Source organism: Typopeltis vanoorti, chromosome 13, assembly GCF_054136105.1.
Source record: "Typopeltis vanoorti isolate ZY-2024b chromosome 13, IOZ_Tvanoo_1.0, whole genome shotgun sequence".
NCBI classification, from domain to species: Eukaryota; Metazoa; Arthropoda; class Arachnida; order Uropygi; family Thelyphonidae; genus Typopeltis; species Typopeltis vanoorti.
The window spans coordinates 115,553,487-115,569,418 of NC_143561.1; the positions used below are offsets into that span (position 1 = coordinate 115,553,487).

The window sequence follows — 15,932 nt, forward strand, 5'->3', positions numbered from 1 at the left end:
TTATTTTTGGAGTGTCCAACTTTTGATAATCCATTGCCATTTTAATATTCAAAGTTTGTACTTTTTTTTTTTATGTACATTCTCAGGTGAACTAATCTTTTTCAAAATAGAAGCCACCTACTTTAGCCATTCCAAGTGCTCTTTTCCCCTCATCTTGTACTTTAACCCAGCAGGCCTCATGCTTTAATATTTGAGTCTGATATTTTTTGTTTCATTTGCACATGTAGTGAAATTGGGTACATCCAAAATCACCTTAAGAGTTTCTTCTATTTAAAAAAAAAATATTTTTTTTAATTTAAAATGGTGAATTTGAAGCCCAAAAAAAAGTTGAGGGATCAAATTTGAAAATTAAGAATTTGAAATTTTTATGAGAGCTACTCTTGCATATCCACTTGCAGCAAAATTGGTTGCATTCTGTTATTTTCACCCTTTCACACCAGACAGCCTTTAGAAAATGAAGAAAATCACACAATTTTTTTTATTGCATCTTTCAATGTATTTAGTATGTCTACCTATCAAAACAGTTGTTTTTAGGATCGTTAATGCTGTGCCATGTCAGTTGCAAATGAGAGAGAGCAAATGTTGCAAAGAGAAAAAAATTACCATTTATGTACTGGTTCATGAAGCATTGACTGTATAATTGAATGAACTGCAATTTAATCTTTTTTTATAATTTCATTCAATTTCAATGAGTTTTATGGAGCCTTTCTGCCTGGTTTTAAAATTACTGTATTTTTCGGGCGATAAGATGCACCCCAAATTTATGAGACGATTTTTAGAAAAAAATATTTTATTATATAAAGATATTTACAAATATATTCACATTTGCACAAGAATAATGTTTAATTTGCCACATATTTTGGTCTGAATATTACAGACCATCTTCAGTGGCTACATAGGAATAGTTTTAAAAAACAAAGTGGAATACGAACAATTGATCATTCACACATAGAACAAGCCGTGTGATGTCATATCGCTAAGTATTAGAAGAGTAAACATTTTTAAAGTCATAATTAAAGATATTAATTCAGAAATTCATATAATAATCTTAAATAATATTAGACTAATATAGGAAATTTACAAAAAAAAAAAAATTAATGTGTTATCCTGATTAAACTTTCCCAAATTTTTGATATAGATATACAGTCATTACGATTCAAGTTAGGATGTTGAAGTAAGGCCTCCACACTCTCTTTAAATAAATATTCAAATTTGTAGCAACATCTGTGTAGGAGGAGAGTCTTGGATCAAAGGATGTTGTGGCTTGTTTCTAATCCATGCTGAGCTAATCCAGAGGGTTGGATATACAGATGACATCTATGCTGTATGGCCTCACAACAGAGATTCCTTGCCTTCCTTTTTAAGCAGTATCAATTCCTTACATCCTCGTATAAAGTTTACCATTGAGATTGAAAAAGACAACGAGTTATCTTTTTTAGACATCCTTCTCATCTGTTCACATTCTGGTATTCTTACAACAGTTTACAGAAAACCAACTTTCACAGGTCGTTATATTCTCAAAGAATCTGCTCATCATCCTTGTCAAAAAACAGGAATCATAAAATGTTTAATCCGACGAGCCAAAACTAACTGTTCAACTTCTCATTTATTACAGAAAGAACTTTCGAATAATAAACATCACATGAAACTAAATGGCTTCTCCGAAAAGAGTACACAACATCTTTTCGATTCTTATAATCCAACACAGAACAGCAAAGATTCAATACGTCGAGTTCTAATTCCTTACATTTCCAAGATTTCAGAACCAATTTCAAGAATTCTGAAAAAATATGATTTAACAGCCACTTATACACCTATTAACAAATTATCCACCCATTTTCCTTCATCTAAAGATAAACGCTCAACCTTGTCTCTACCTGGTGTGTATCAAGTTCCTTGTAATTGTAATCTTTCCTATTTTGGACAAACTGGACGTTCTATAGAAAAAAGAATTCAAGAGCATCAGTCATCAATTCAACACAACAAACCTGAGAAATCTGGATTAGTTCAGCATGGATTAGAAACAAGCCACAACATCCTTTGGTCCAAGACTCTCCTCCTACACAGATGTCGCTACAAATTTGAACGTTTATTTAAAGAAAGTGTGGAGGCCTTACTTCAATGTCCTAACTTGAATCGTAATGACTGTATATCTATATCAAAAATTTGGGAAAGTTTAATCAGGATAACACATTACTTTTTTTTTTTTTTGTAAATTTCCTATATTAGTCTAATGTTATTTAAGATTATTATATGAATTTCTGAATTAATATCTTTAATTATGACATTAAAAATGTGTACTCTTCTAATACTTAACAATATGGCATCACGTGGCTCGTTCTATGTGTGAATGATCAATTGTTCGTATTCCACTTTGTTTTTTAAAACTATTCCTATGTAGCCACTGAAGATGGTCTGTAATATTCAGACCGAAATATTTGGCAAATTAAACATTATTCTTGTGCAAACGTGTATATATTTCTAATCATTATGTCACAAGTATCATTAAAAAATCAAGATATTTACAAATTCTTGCTTAATTTTTATTTATTGTTACAATCATTTGTATTAGCAATATTTAGTTCATCGTCACTCTCAATACTATCTCGTCTCATTAATGTCACCATTCGTGTTACTTTCGTCTGAACTATTGTTGTCACTCCCTTCAAAAACTGCGTCATCTTCAGTACCATCCATCGCATTACTTATCCCGCATTTCTTAAACGACTTTATAATCGTCTCTTCTTTCACAGCTTCCCATGAATTTTTCACCCAGGTACATACTTCTGAAATTGTTGTCCGTTTCATACGTCCTGTTGCTGTAACATCGTGATTTGGCTTTGCCATCCGTTTGTTCCACTCTTCCCGCATAGAATTTTTAAACGGTTTATTAATAGATCAAAGGGTTGTAATTGACTTGTAAGGCCTCCAGGAATGACAGCTAATTCTGTCATTCCTGGAGCTTCTTTGTTGAGTCTGTTTTATGCGCTCTGAATTGATCCCACACTAATATCGCAAGCTTTTTAAACAATGCACCTGGACGTTTTGCCCATATCTTTTGTATCCATAATTTCATTCCTGTTTCGTCCATCAAGCCTTTATCTTGAACGTGGATAATAATGCCACGAGGAATTTCATCTCTCGGTAATGTTTTCTCTTGAAGATTAACATGGGGGGGAAGGTAGTTTTGTTCTGTCCGCGCAACAAGCTAAAACTACTGTGTAGTGAGTTTTTTCATGACCTGTTGTTTTGATCACTATTGATTTGGTGCCTTTTGAATCTACTGTCCGATTTGAAGAAACATCAAAAGTTAGAGGCACTTCATTCATGTTCGTAATTTGATTAAGCTCAAAGTTAAATTTCCTTCTTGCTGATATGACAGATCTATGGAATTCTGTAATTTTAGCTTCATAGTCAGCCGGCATTTTTTGGGCTAGAGTGGTTTTTGTACGCATGCATAACCTGTGTCTTTTCATGAATCTAAAGCACCAAGACGGTGATTGGGTAAAATCGAAAATTCCATTAGCAGTTGCTTGTCATTTCGCTTAAAAAAGTATCATTTTCGTAGAAACAGATATTCCCATGTTTGATGATTTTTTACCCAATTTTTTATTTGTACTTCTAATTCTGGCCATTTTTCTAGGTGCGAATGGAATGTTTCCTTGTGTTCACAGAACAGCTTTAATTGTTCCTCTTGTTTTCTCCAGTCATGAACCATTTTTTCTGTTGGTGGTGGACCAACATGTCTTTCTGCTGCTCTGTTTCCATATTGTTTTGCATAATTTATCACATTTATATGAAAGTCTTTTTTGTTTTACTCATTTTTTCTAATTTTAAGATAAAAATTTTAATGACTTATAAAAAATAATTCAAATGAACTGTACAAAAGCGCATATGTTTACACACTAATGACTATTGACGCTCTAAATCGGTGATTCACCCACATGCGGCGAGATAACTTAGGTATCTACCTTCACTGTGCATAATTACTAATTTTATTAACATATTGCACCAGTAATTGAACTTTAGTAACAGCTTTGGTATAGTGTAAAGATTTGTATTTTAATGTTACCTTTGGACCATAAGATGCACCCCAATTTTCAGTTGATTTTTCTATGTAAAAAGCTACATCTTATGGTCCGAAAAAATACGGTATATATGGTCATAATTTAATCAAAGAAACAGTTAGATATGAAGAAGAAGAATTATTATGAAACCCTAGAGATATAAAATTACATAGCTGCGTTACTTATAATATAAAAGCAAAAAACTTATTATTTGACACCTCCAGGGAGTCCAAAGGCTCATTGAGGGAGGGCACCTGCTCTACAGCTGTCTCCACCACTCAATCCACCAATTCTGTTATTTTCACCCTTTCACACCAGACGGTCTTTTTTTTTGTTTTATTCTATTTTTGATTTCATGCTGGTGACATGTAAAAAACCTCGTGCAATTTTGGTTACTTCACATCACTTTTTTTCTAAATATGGTGAAAGATGCAACAATAAATTGCAATTTTCTTAAGTTTCAAAAGGCTGTCTAGGCTGAAGGGATGAAAATAGCAAAATGGATCCAAATCTGCCTTATAGTCACCTATCAGGAGTATTTTTCATGAAAAAGAGACAGCAACAGTCACCTAGGAAGCGTCAGCATGGTTTCAGAGAAAAAAAGATAAGTTTGATATAAATGATTAGGATATTTGTTCCAAATTTACAGAGCTTTGTCTGTTAGATTGGAATTAGCTGTGAATACCTTTTGAAGTTTTTGTTGTATGTAGTATATTTGTAGAATTTCTTGTCACTGTCTTTGTATTTGGTAGCTGTAAGTCTGCGGATACATTATTGCTGAGCCTTCCGTTATTCAAGGACCACATTTTACACTGCATTTTACAGGATTTTGTGGCATATGTTGACTGCAGAATGTTTGTAGCTTGTAAGTTAGAAATGTGGCAGATAAGAAACCAGAGAGTGAATATCTGCATAAAATGTAGGAGATGGATGAAACTTGGCAATATAGATATTAGCTTAGATTTATGTAGCTTCAGTAGCAGTGTGTTGGTATTATCATTATTATTACATGACATCTCCAGGGCGTCCAAAGACTCAACAAGGGAGGGCACCCACTCCACAACTCAATCCACCAACTACAACGAACCTCAACCACACCAACGCCACCCCCCCACCCCCACCCCCTTTCACAGACAGTCACAAACATCCATGCCCATGGTGGGACTCAAACCCACATCCCCTTGTCTGGAGAGCAGACATGCCAACCAGGCCACATGACAGAGGATATGAGTTAGCCCACAAACAGTTAATCTACAACATGTAGTAATATTAAAAATGGATATTAAAGACAGAATAGAGATTATGTAGCATGTCTTCTTTTTAACTAGCCTGGTTATTTGAATGCAAAGTGCACATTTAAAATCCAGGTAAAGTGAAAATTACTTTTGAACAATGCTGTCTAATTTTCTGATGACAATACTACAGGTTCACAACAGCTATATTTGCAAACTAAACAGAAGTTAAATATTTTATGCTAAATAACATTCATTATATTAATTGCTCTTGAATTCTTATGACAGAATTTTATGGTAGCATATCAGGTTATCCTCATATTCTTAGTTCAGTATCATGATACCTGCAGGTAAGCGATTCTACTATCCATGACACAAGCCTATTTTGCATTCTAATTTCTCTGAGTTTGTATAACAAACTCATGTGGAATTCTGGTAAATGCTTAGGCAAAATGCTGGAATGAGTTTTCAGACTCCATACAGGATTGGAAGCAATACTACTATCAAAATCCTCAAGTACTGTAGTATATCCATTCTGCTATCTAAACGAAGCTACTCCAGTATGAGTAAATGCTTACAAAGAGAAATGAGTAGTGTGATTGAGGGTGAGCCAATATGTAGAAGAAGAAACAAGAGGCTCAAGGGTTTTGGATTTATTCCTGGCATTAAAGAACTTAATTAACTGAAATGTCATGACCATGTGGTCTTGACTTGGACAGTGAGAAGACACATGGAAGTGTTGAGAAGAGAGTAATTTATGTGGAATTATAAGGCAGGTGATAATAATAATTTTCAAGATCAGCTTGGAGAAGTCCCATAAATGGAGGAATTGGAAGGAGTGTAATTAGAATTGGACTAGTGAAGAAATATTTATTAGCAGCAATGGTAAGTTGCAGCTAATAAATATTTTAATATGTATAAATATGTTAATAAAAATTAAACAAACAAGATTTGGTGTAAAGCAGGTGACTAATGAGGAAAGTGCAGATGAAAGGCAGTTATTGAAAAGTATAAGGAGAGGGGTGGATGGCCATTGCATGAGGAAGAATATAAGACTGAGGCTAGGAAAGTGACTAGCATGGTAAGGAAAAGTAAAATTTGAATGCAAACAGAGATTAGTCCTGAGATCCAAGGAAAATCAGAGGGAATTTTATTGTTATGTGGCCAGTAGGAGGAGATGTGATTGTGGAAGAATGGCATTGTTAAATGGGAGTGGAGTGACTGACGTAGAAGACATAGTGGAGTCATTTAATGATCACACTAGTGGGATATTCCATCCTGGAAAAGAGGGTTTTATTACTAGAAGGTTCATGGTTGGAAGTGCATGAGGAGAGTAAGTTACAATTTCTAAGTTCTCTGGCTGGCAATAAGGTATGAACTGCTGTTCATACCTCTCTTTAGCTACCCTCACCAACCAAGTCACCCTCCTTGCCTGGTCTTTGTAGACCTCATGGAATTGGTTATTTCCACTTCTCTTATGCTGCCTCCACATGCCCTCTTTCTCTGTATTGCATGCTTAATCTCTTTATTCATCTATTTCACATCTACCTTACTTAACCTTCTCACCCTTGGAATACACTTAGACATTGCATCTACTAGATAGTTTTTGAAAATCCCCCAAGCTGCATTGATCTCTTTTCCAGCTAACTCCTCATTCCATGCTACACCCGCATGCTGTCTCCTGAGCTCTTCATAATCACCTCCCTTGTAGTTCCCCATATACCCTTTTCTCACAGAGGTCCTCACATTGCTGGCAACCACCCAGGCAATCACCTCATGGTCACTATCACCACATTATCCTTTTCTAGTTCTAGTTTCTAGTTTCAAAATTGTTCCATCTCTCTCTCTTTGTTTTTTTCATACTTCTCATTTTGCAATTGCACTGTTTCTTTCATACTCTACTTTTGCTTCTATTGAGCCACTTCTATATCTTTCTATTTCTTTGTCCCAGTTTTGTAGTTCTTTTTCTGTTCCATTTACTCTTTATTCCTAAGTGTTCCGTTGCTGCTTTTGTCATGATTTGTTTCAGATTTTTCCATTCCTCTTCTGTGTCATATGATACATGTATGGTTTCTGTTTTAAAATGGGTGCATTTCTGATATTGTTGCCTAATATTAGGATGTAGTCAGAAATTTTGTGACTTGGTTAATTGTTATTTTTCACTTTATTTACTTTTAGCCATCTTAGTTTAAATCCAGTTTTTGACAATACCATAAAATTATCAGAGATCTCGGAGTGATAGTGGATAAGGATCTGAAATTTAGGGGACACATTATTTTGCAGATGATGCAAAGTTGGGATGAACCATAAAGAGTAGTGAAGATGTTGTGGCCTTACAAGAAGACTTGAAATGAAACTCTATAAAGAGGGTGTGAGTAGGGGAGTGAGAGGCAGGTTTTTTCTGTGCAGAGTTGTGAATGATTGGAATGCCTTACCTGAGAGTGTGGTGTCTGCAAGGAGTTTGAGTGTGTTTAAGATATGGTGTGATGAGATGTGTATGTGATAAAAGGACCTCCCAGATGAGTCTTTGACTCCGTGAGGGCTTGGGGTAATAATAATAATAATAATAATAATTATCAAAAGTCTGAAGACAACACAAAGACTTCTGGGAATGATGCAGAGAACACTGACTTGTAGAAGTAGGGAAATTCTTGTTCCATTGTATAGGGCTTTGATTAGGCCACATATGGACTACTGTGCCCAGATTTGGTCACCTGGTTTTCAGAAGGACAAAGAGATGTTGCAAAGAGTCCAGAGGCGACTGACTAAGTTAGTTTCTAATTTCTGGAATGTCAAATATGAAGAAAGATTAAGAAGATGAAATTTGCAGAGTATGGTGGATAGGAGGAAGAGGAGAGATATGATAGCGATCTACAAGCTAATAAGGGGTTGTTATAGTATCAATGTTGTAGAGGTTCTGCAACCTCTACAACATTTATCCTTAAAATAGTGGGAGATCAGGGGAGAACCAGAGGTCATCCCTGGAAACTGTATAAAGAGGGTGTGAGTAGGTGAGTGAGAAGTAGGTTTTTTTCAAGCAGAGTTGTGAATGATTGGAATGCCTTGCCTGAGAGTGTGGTGTTTGCAGAGAATTTGAGTGTGTTTAAAGCACGGTATGATGAGCTGTGTGTATGATAAAAGGCCCTCCTAGATGAGTCTTTGACTCCATGGGGATCTTGGATAATAATAAATACTCTTACATCTGGGATTAACTCGGCTAATTTAAAATTAGCAATAATCAGTCAATCACTGACTTACATTCTTTGGCTGACCATGCATATTTATGTATTTCTTTATGTTTAAATACTGAGTTCATTATTCTCATATTATTATAAATGACAAAATCCCGTAGTTTGTGTCCATTTTGATTACATGTACTTCATCAAACCTCCCTTGTTTTGTATTTCCTGTTTCCTGTTCTGGCATTTATAGTCTTCTTCTTTCTCCTCTTCTGGTGCATATGCTCCAGTTATTTTTATGTGGATTCTTAGTGTTTTGAGTCTAATTTATATTAGTCTTTCAGTCCTCAATGGAGTCAGAGGCTCATCGTGGAAGGTAAACACTAATTCAATGTGTCTACCAGTGGCAGCCAGTGAAAATTTTAAGTGGGGATGCTGCATATTCAAAATAAGAAAAATAATTCATTTTTTCCTAATCAGTAACCAATTTATTAATAAGTAAATTTACATATTAAAAAAATTTGCTTTATTAAAAAATATTGTTTGAAAATAAAATCCATTGTTCTATTTTTGCCTTGACAAAATTTTTCAGTAACCTTTTCATTAAAATTTGTAATTTGCAAATTTTAATGAAAATTTGCAAATTATCGAAGAACTTGCTCATCCATAGACCATGGATGAGCAAGTTCTTCGGTAATAAGAGCCATATATAATACTTTTCATACATTTTGAATGTCCAAGAGCCTTAGAAAATATTATTTTCTGCAACGGAGAAATAATGCAGCAATCATAGTAGTCACTTTTGGAACTGATTTTGGTGGGAGTGATACAGGCCATCAAATGTCAAAACACTTTTTACAACCAAATATGATAATAAAATCCACGTTAACAACCCTTTTGACCGGTACCATTTAAAAGCTAAAAATTTTAAGTTTCAAAATATCTGTTTTTTTACTTGTCTTTAAAGAATTTATGAAATAAAATATTCTAATATTGGTACATGCTATACAACTATAGATTATTAATATAATTCTCATAGCTGCACACAGCAGCTGTGAGAGTCGCATGCAGTTTGCTCACTGTTGTCATAGACAGTGCTGTTAACCTTTCTTGGTTCATAGTATTCCTTAAATATGATTTCATCCTTTCTAAAGTAGAAAAACATCTTTCTGGTTCTGCTGTGGTCATTGGAATTGTTACTAAAATTTTTATAAATTTAATTATTTTACTAAAAATTGGCTAAATGTTCTTCATTTAATACATTTAATAACAAATACACGACGAATACACACCAATAATAAAAGTTTCGTATCTCACAGAAATAAAGCGTGCAAGCATACAATTTATCTGTAGTGACACTGCTCAACGAACAGTGTTGGATTCACTTGTTACGTGCAGTGACAAGTGCAAATGAATATTGGCGAGTCTAGCCACAACTGACTGAGCATGATAATTCCGACATTGCGTTACATTGTAGTGCATTTGTTTTGTGTAATGATAATTTTTCATGTAATGATAATTGAGAAAATATAATTCTTTTCATATTTTCAACAGTGACATTTGTCATAATTCAGCCTTATATCTATAATAAATAATTATGTTATTTTAACAGAATAAAATAAGATTTACCAAAAACATTTCACCCTCACTATGGACACACAGCAATAATAAAAGTTCTCACAGAAATAATACATGCAGGACCATCGCCAGATTAGATTGCACCCTGAGGCAAATAATTAAATATTGCCCCTAAAGACAAAAATATAAGAAAATCTCGAATTGCTATTTTGTTTTTATTATAAGAGAAACATTAATACAAAATGATTACATAATAATAATAATTGAATGTTTCCTCAGGGATATCGCACAATAAAACTGTTTATAAGTTCTTCTAAATTTAAATTATAAGCTATGTCTGCCTCTATCAATATATTTGCTAGACCAACCAATCTTTCTTGGTTCATTGCTGTTTGTAAATAATTTTTAATCAGTTTAAGCTTGGAAAAACTTTTTGCACTTGCTACCTACACTAACAATTCCTGTCAGCATAACAACGTTGCCTACCGCATATGGCTGAACGAGTGCCCTTATTAAGCCGTCACATGAGGCAGGCTGCTGTCTCTGTGCTACACCCTGCTGACGGTACTGAATACTACACCATCGCCATCTACCACCGACTACTACCACTAGTATTTCCACAGACCATCACAAACATCCATGCCCATGGCGAGATTCAAACCCGCAGCCTTTAGGCTGGACAGCGGATATGCTAACCACTTGACCAATTGTGGACAAGGATTTGAAATTCAAAGAATTCTCATCAGAACTACTGTAGTATCTAGTCAGCTGGATTTCATAGAGTAAGAAGAATCTTGAACAAGTACAAAACTGGGTAAGAAAATATGAGGAGCATGAAATGTTGGTTATAAGCATAGATTGAGAGAAGGTATTCTGTTGTGTTCAAGAAGTCTGAGCTGAAATATCGTAACGTAAAGAATTGGGACACACAGTTTGAAGAATCTACATAGGGAAGTAATGGAATTGACATTGTCACAAGGAGGACTCATCTGTCTAGAAGCTGTAATTAATTACTGAATGGATGTGCTCTTTGCATGGAGAGCGATTCTGTAGTTTGAGTGAAATGCATTTCCAGTAGTAAAGGGACAGTTGACAAAGGAATTGAAAGTAGAACAAACATTGTGGCATTTAGGATAGACCTCTCAAGAATCAGTCTTCATGATGGATGTCCAATAATAATAAAGTATTGTGGATTTATTCATATTTCATCTTATGAAATAATGATTTCATTTATAACTTGTCTTATTCATTAAAAGCAACCATGTATTTTTGTATGAATATTAGTTATGACCTGTTCATTCTAATATACCTGTAATGTAACTGCTGTATTCTGCATACTATTATTTTTATACTTCATAGGGCTATTGATAATTATGAAGAACGATATCAAACTGGAGAAGGAAGCTTCCAAATGATAGCTGCATTTTATTCCCTTGGGAATTTTTTGTATATATTTGTGTGCTCCTTTCTGATTGGTTCAGTTGCAGGTTGCTCTACAGCTATTATATCCTTTAAAATGTTATTAAATTATTTTCTAAATTAAATATTTTAAAAGGAGTGCAATTTCACTTAATATTAAGAAAATACATGCATAACTTATTTAATGCTGGTCCCTTGCTTTTAATGTCACACAGTAACCAGTATTCATTATAGTCAAGTTATAGAGACCACTACCATGTTTAAGAAGAATAACTTTAATTTCTCAATGTTTCAAGTTTCATATTAAAGTCATTCTCTACAGTCACTGGCGTAGCTAGAGCAGTTGCCACCTGGGGCGGTCCCTGAGTTTGCTGCCTCTCTCAATATACACCAAATATACTACAAAAAAGTCAAAACGACGTATAGGGAAATAAATTAAAACACTGTTTATTTTTGAAGTAAAACTTTAATTTCAACATTCTAAAATGTTATTTTTCTTGCTTTTCTGTTAACAAAATCGTCGATGACATTGTCGAAGTCTATTTCATAGTAATGTAGGTAATTCTTAATCAATTTTATTTAGAAAAACTCTCACAACTAGCAACCCTTACAGCAATTGTGAGGAAAATTCACAGTAGTCTTACAATATTTGGAACTGAGTTCTCGAGATTGTATTTTAGAATTAACTGCAAAAGTTCAAAAAGGTTCAAAGTGCCGCCCAGGACAGATCACCCCCTTTGCACCACCATAGCTATGCCACTGTCTGCAGTATATGCTCATATATATGTATATGGAGAAAAAGTCATTATCATTCAAATAGTATGCCAAAGTATCACTAATTAGGTCAGCTGTTATTCCACTGGCCTGACCTCTAGTGGAAATAAAAAAAAAAAAACTACATCAGAGCTAGAGTTTTGTTTTACATGGATAGAGATCAAATTCTTATTAACCTTTCATGGTACAGTAATAATGATAGTCTAATCATTATTTAAAATAAAGCCTGAGCGTTTGTTACTAACAAAATTATTTCCAAGTCCTCAGGTTCTATCCTAATTATTACTTTTTAGAACAAAACGTTAAGTGAATCAAATATATGCTATCCATATTCTCAAGATTTTTAGGCCATCATCATTGTTGGAATTAATGTGATCAATTAGAATTTCACAGATTCTTTAAATTTGTGCTCATACCAGATTTCAGTGTGATGTAAGGAAGAGGTTCCTTTCCAGTTAGTTCCATGTAGAGTATTCAAAGCATGATAGGAAGGACTTGATTTTCATGGTTATTAAATTTAATGTGTCATTTGTGTTCCTTTTTTCCTGAAAGGAATTGTGCATCCAGTTTCTCTCATATAAGGCAAATTATTAATATCAGATCTCCACAGAATCAAAAGATGCTTTGGGAGCTACACACTCAATGTGTCTGCATTCACCATTCAGGCAATGCATTCCACTCATCAGTCACTCTATATACAAAGAACCTTCTCCTCACTCCTTTGCTCACACCCTCTTTATGCAGTTTCCATAATGATCTCATTTATAACTGTCTTATTCATTAAAAGAAAGCATGTATTTTTGTTCTCCCTTCTCTGTTATTGTATGAAAAGCTTCTTCCACATTAGCCTGTTAATAATACCTGATCAACTTATGTCTTGATCACATCACTTCCACTCCTGTTCATAAGGTGTTGCAAATTGCATTCCTTCAATCTGGCTTCACCCCCCCCCCCCACATTCCAGACTAGTTACCATTTGTTTTGTTCTCATCACATTTACTAATGATACAGTAAATCATACATCAATCATACAGTAAACAGAAGTAATCAGCTTTAGTAAAAACACAAAACTAACATCTGTTTCTTGCTTTATAAAACTCATTTTTCTTTTATGACTGCTTTCTTTTTGCTAGTTTTTTATATTAATCTCCTCCCATTTCTGTTCTGTGTTCATCAGGTTATTTTCATATTCAACTTCACACACTTAATAAAAGTGACCTGTGACATCCTGGTGAGCAGATCTGCATTCATATTCTTCGCTAAGTCTAAGACTTAGCGAAGGCATTTGACAGGGTGCCACATGATAAGCTGATATTTAAGTTGTAGCATATGGGTCTGGATGTCAGATTGGTCAATTGAATTCAGGATTGGCTGTCTGATAGGTATCAGAGAGTTGTGCATAGTGGGGCAGTTTCAAGGAGGCAGAGGAATACAAGTGGGGTCCCACAGGGCTCAGTACCTATATTGTTTAACCTTTATATCAGTGACATTGTCAGTGGATTGCAAGGGGATATTCAGTTTTTTTCGGATGATGCAAAGCTGGGAAGGATTATTAGTAATAGTGCAGATGTGGTAGCCCTGCAAGAGAATTTGAATAAGCTAGATAGATGGGCAAATGAATGGAGGTGTCAGTTTAATGCAGCAAAATGTAAGGTCTTGAGGTTTGGGAAACATCGATGGGATGCTGCATACTCTATGGGAGGAGTTATACTGGAGGAAGTAGGGGAGACAAGAGATCTGAGGTTGATGATTGATAGAAACCTGAAATTTGGGGGACATATTGCAAAGGTGATGAAGGTAATATAGAGAATTGCTGCAATAATGAGAAGGACACTGAACTGCAGAGATAAAAGGATTATCATTCCATTGTATAAGACTCTGATCAGACCATACTTAGACTATAGTTCCCAGGATTTGAATGGAATAAATTAACTGTGGAAAAGGGTACAAAGGCGGATAACAAAGATGGTTTCAGGACTGTACCATGTTAGTTATGAGGATCGGCTGAGGGAATGTGGACTGCAGAGTTTGGTGAATAGAAGAAGGAGAGGTGATATGACTGAGACTTTTAAACTGTTGAGAGGTGGTTACAGGGTTGACACTGGGGAGTTCTTTTGCTTGGTTGAACAGAGGGAAGGAGTGATGACGAGGCTATCCCTGGAAGTTACGAAAGGAAACTGTGAGCAAGAGGATGAGGAGTGGTTTCTTTGCATGGAGGGTGGTTGAACCATGGAATGCATTGCCTGATGGAGTGGTGAGAGTGAGAAAGGTCAATGAGTTTAAGAAGTGGTATGATAGACTTTGTGTTTCTTAGGGGGACCTCCCCCTCGATGATAGACTTTGTGTTTCTTAGGAAGGACCTCCCACGATGAGTCTTTTGACTCCATGGAGGCTTGGATAATAATAATAATATTTTGCCTATGAATAACAAGAAGTTCCCCCTCCCCCATCACATGTACAAGCCTGGCTAGATGTTACATATATGCAGTGGAAACGAGGTTGTCAACTATGATGACAACTGGAAGAAAAACATCAAACTGGAGATGAAGCATGGGCAGTCAACTGTAACAAAGAAATACTAGTGCAAAAATCAAATTCTACTAATAGCTAGCTTTGAAACCTATCAAACACTGCACACGGAATGTGTGGGACACATACAGTCAACATCAAACTTCACAGAACCTTCTAAATCCACAAATATACGTGGTCTCAGTTCCAACCTGAATGGTGTTCACTTCCATCTCTGATCTGAAAATCGACTATTTTTCTAACAGAAACTCAGATCTCAAACTTCTTTAAACACTACTCATCTTAGCTTTCCCAATTGTGCACCAACTGCTTTTGTTTCAGAGGTGGGGTGTGTGTGTGTACATGTTCACTCTGGTATACCAAGCCAAAGATTATCTAATGTAAATGACCAAAAGGCATTTTTGACCTGATTTGGCTGAAAATCACTATTCTATTCTGTCAAATTCATCTGCTGTTGCTACTGCCAGTCCATTCCACACTTTTTGATTTCTTTTCCCTGAATGTTGATTTCCTTCAGTCCATCTTTCCTAATCCTTACTCATCAAGCAGGTAGAAAAGCCGAGACATTTGGAATTACCAATGATCTTATACATTTTCAGCACACCAGAATACTAGACAACCCAAACTCTTCTCCAAATGTTCTGGACCACTTCCTCATTAGTGACCTATTTAAGTATATGCTGTGAATGTTGTGTGTCCTCTGGGTAGTTCACACAATCCACTGCAGATTTTTTTTGCCATGAAGCAACCATGCACAAAAAACTTACATCTATGGTATTATAAGAAAATCAAGTGGGATGATTGCTGTAACTTCTTTGCCTCATTACTTGTTTGGATTGCTATCTTCGGTTTTATTAAAGCACTACTAGATTTGTGGAATTTGAGGTCAAATGTATAAGTACATAATGAAATGCACAAAACCATATACTAAGTAAAATAGAGAAAAATTTATTAAATAGTAAAAATAGGTATGCATGTACATATTTTTGAATGAAAGAGGAATTAGAAAGCTGGAAGAAACAGGATCATAAAAATTGAATTCAGTATTGTGAATGCATATCATCCATAGCTGTGAGCGAAATTTTATAATATCAAAACATGGTATAATTTGATCTCTTTTTACAGGAATTAAGGATCACTACAGGGATTGTGAG

General features: G+C 35.0%; 1 protein-coding gene across 1 annotated transcript in view; it reads left to right on the forward strand.

The window, feature by feature from the left end:
- LOC150100485 (sodium/hydrogen exchanger 9-like) overlaps positions 1 to 15,932 on the forward strand; it is a 481,199-nt gene that overhangs the window by 197,323 nt on the left and 267,944 nt on the right. Inside the window, exon 8 of the mRNA XM_090402508.1 lies at positions 11,416 to 11,560. Coding sequence (XP_090258634.1) covers positions 11,416 to 11,560 — 145 coding nt within the window. The remainder of the gene's footprint in view (positions 1 to 11,415; positions 11,561 to 15,932) is intronic.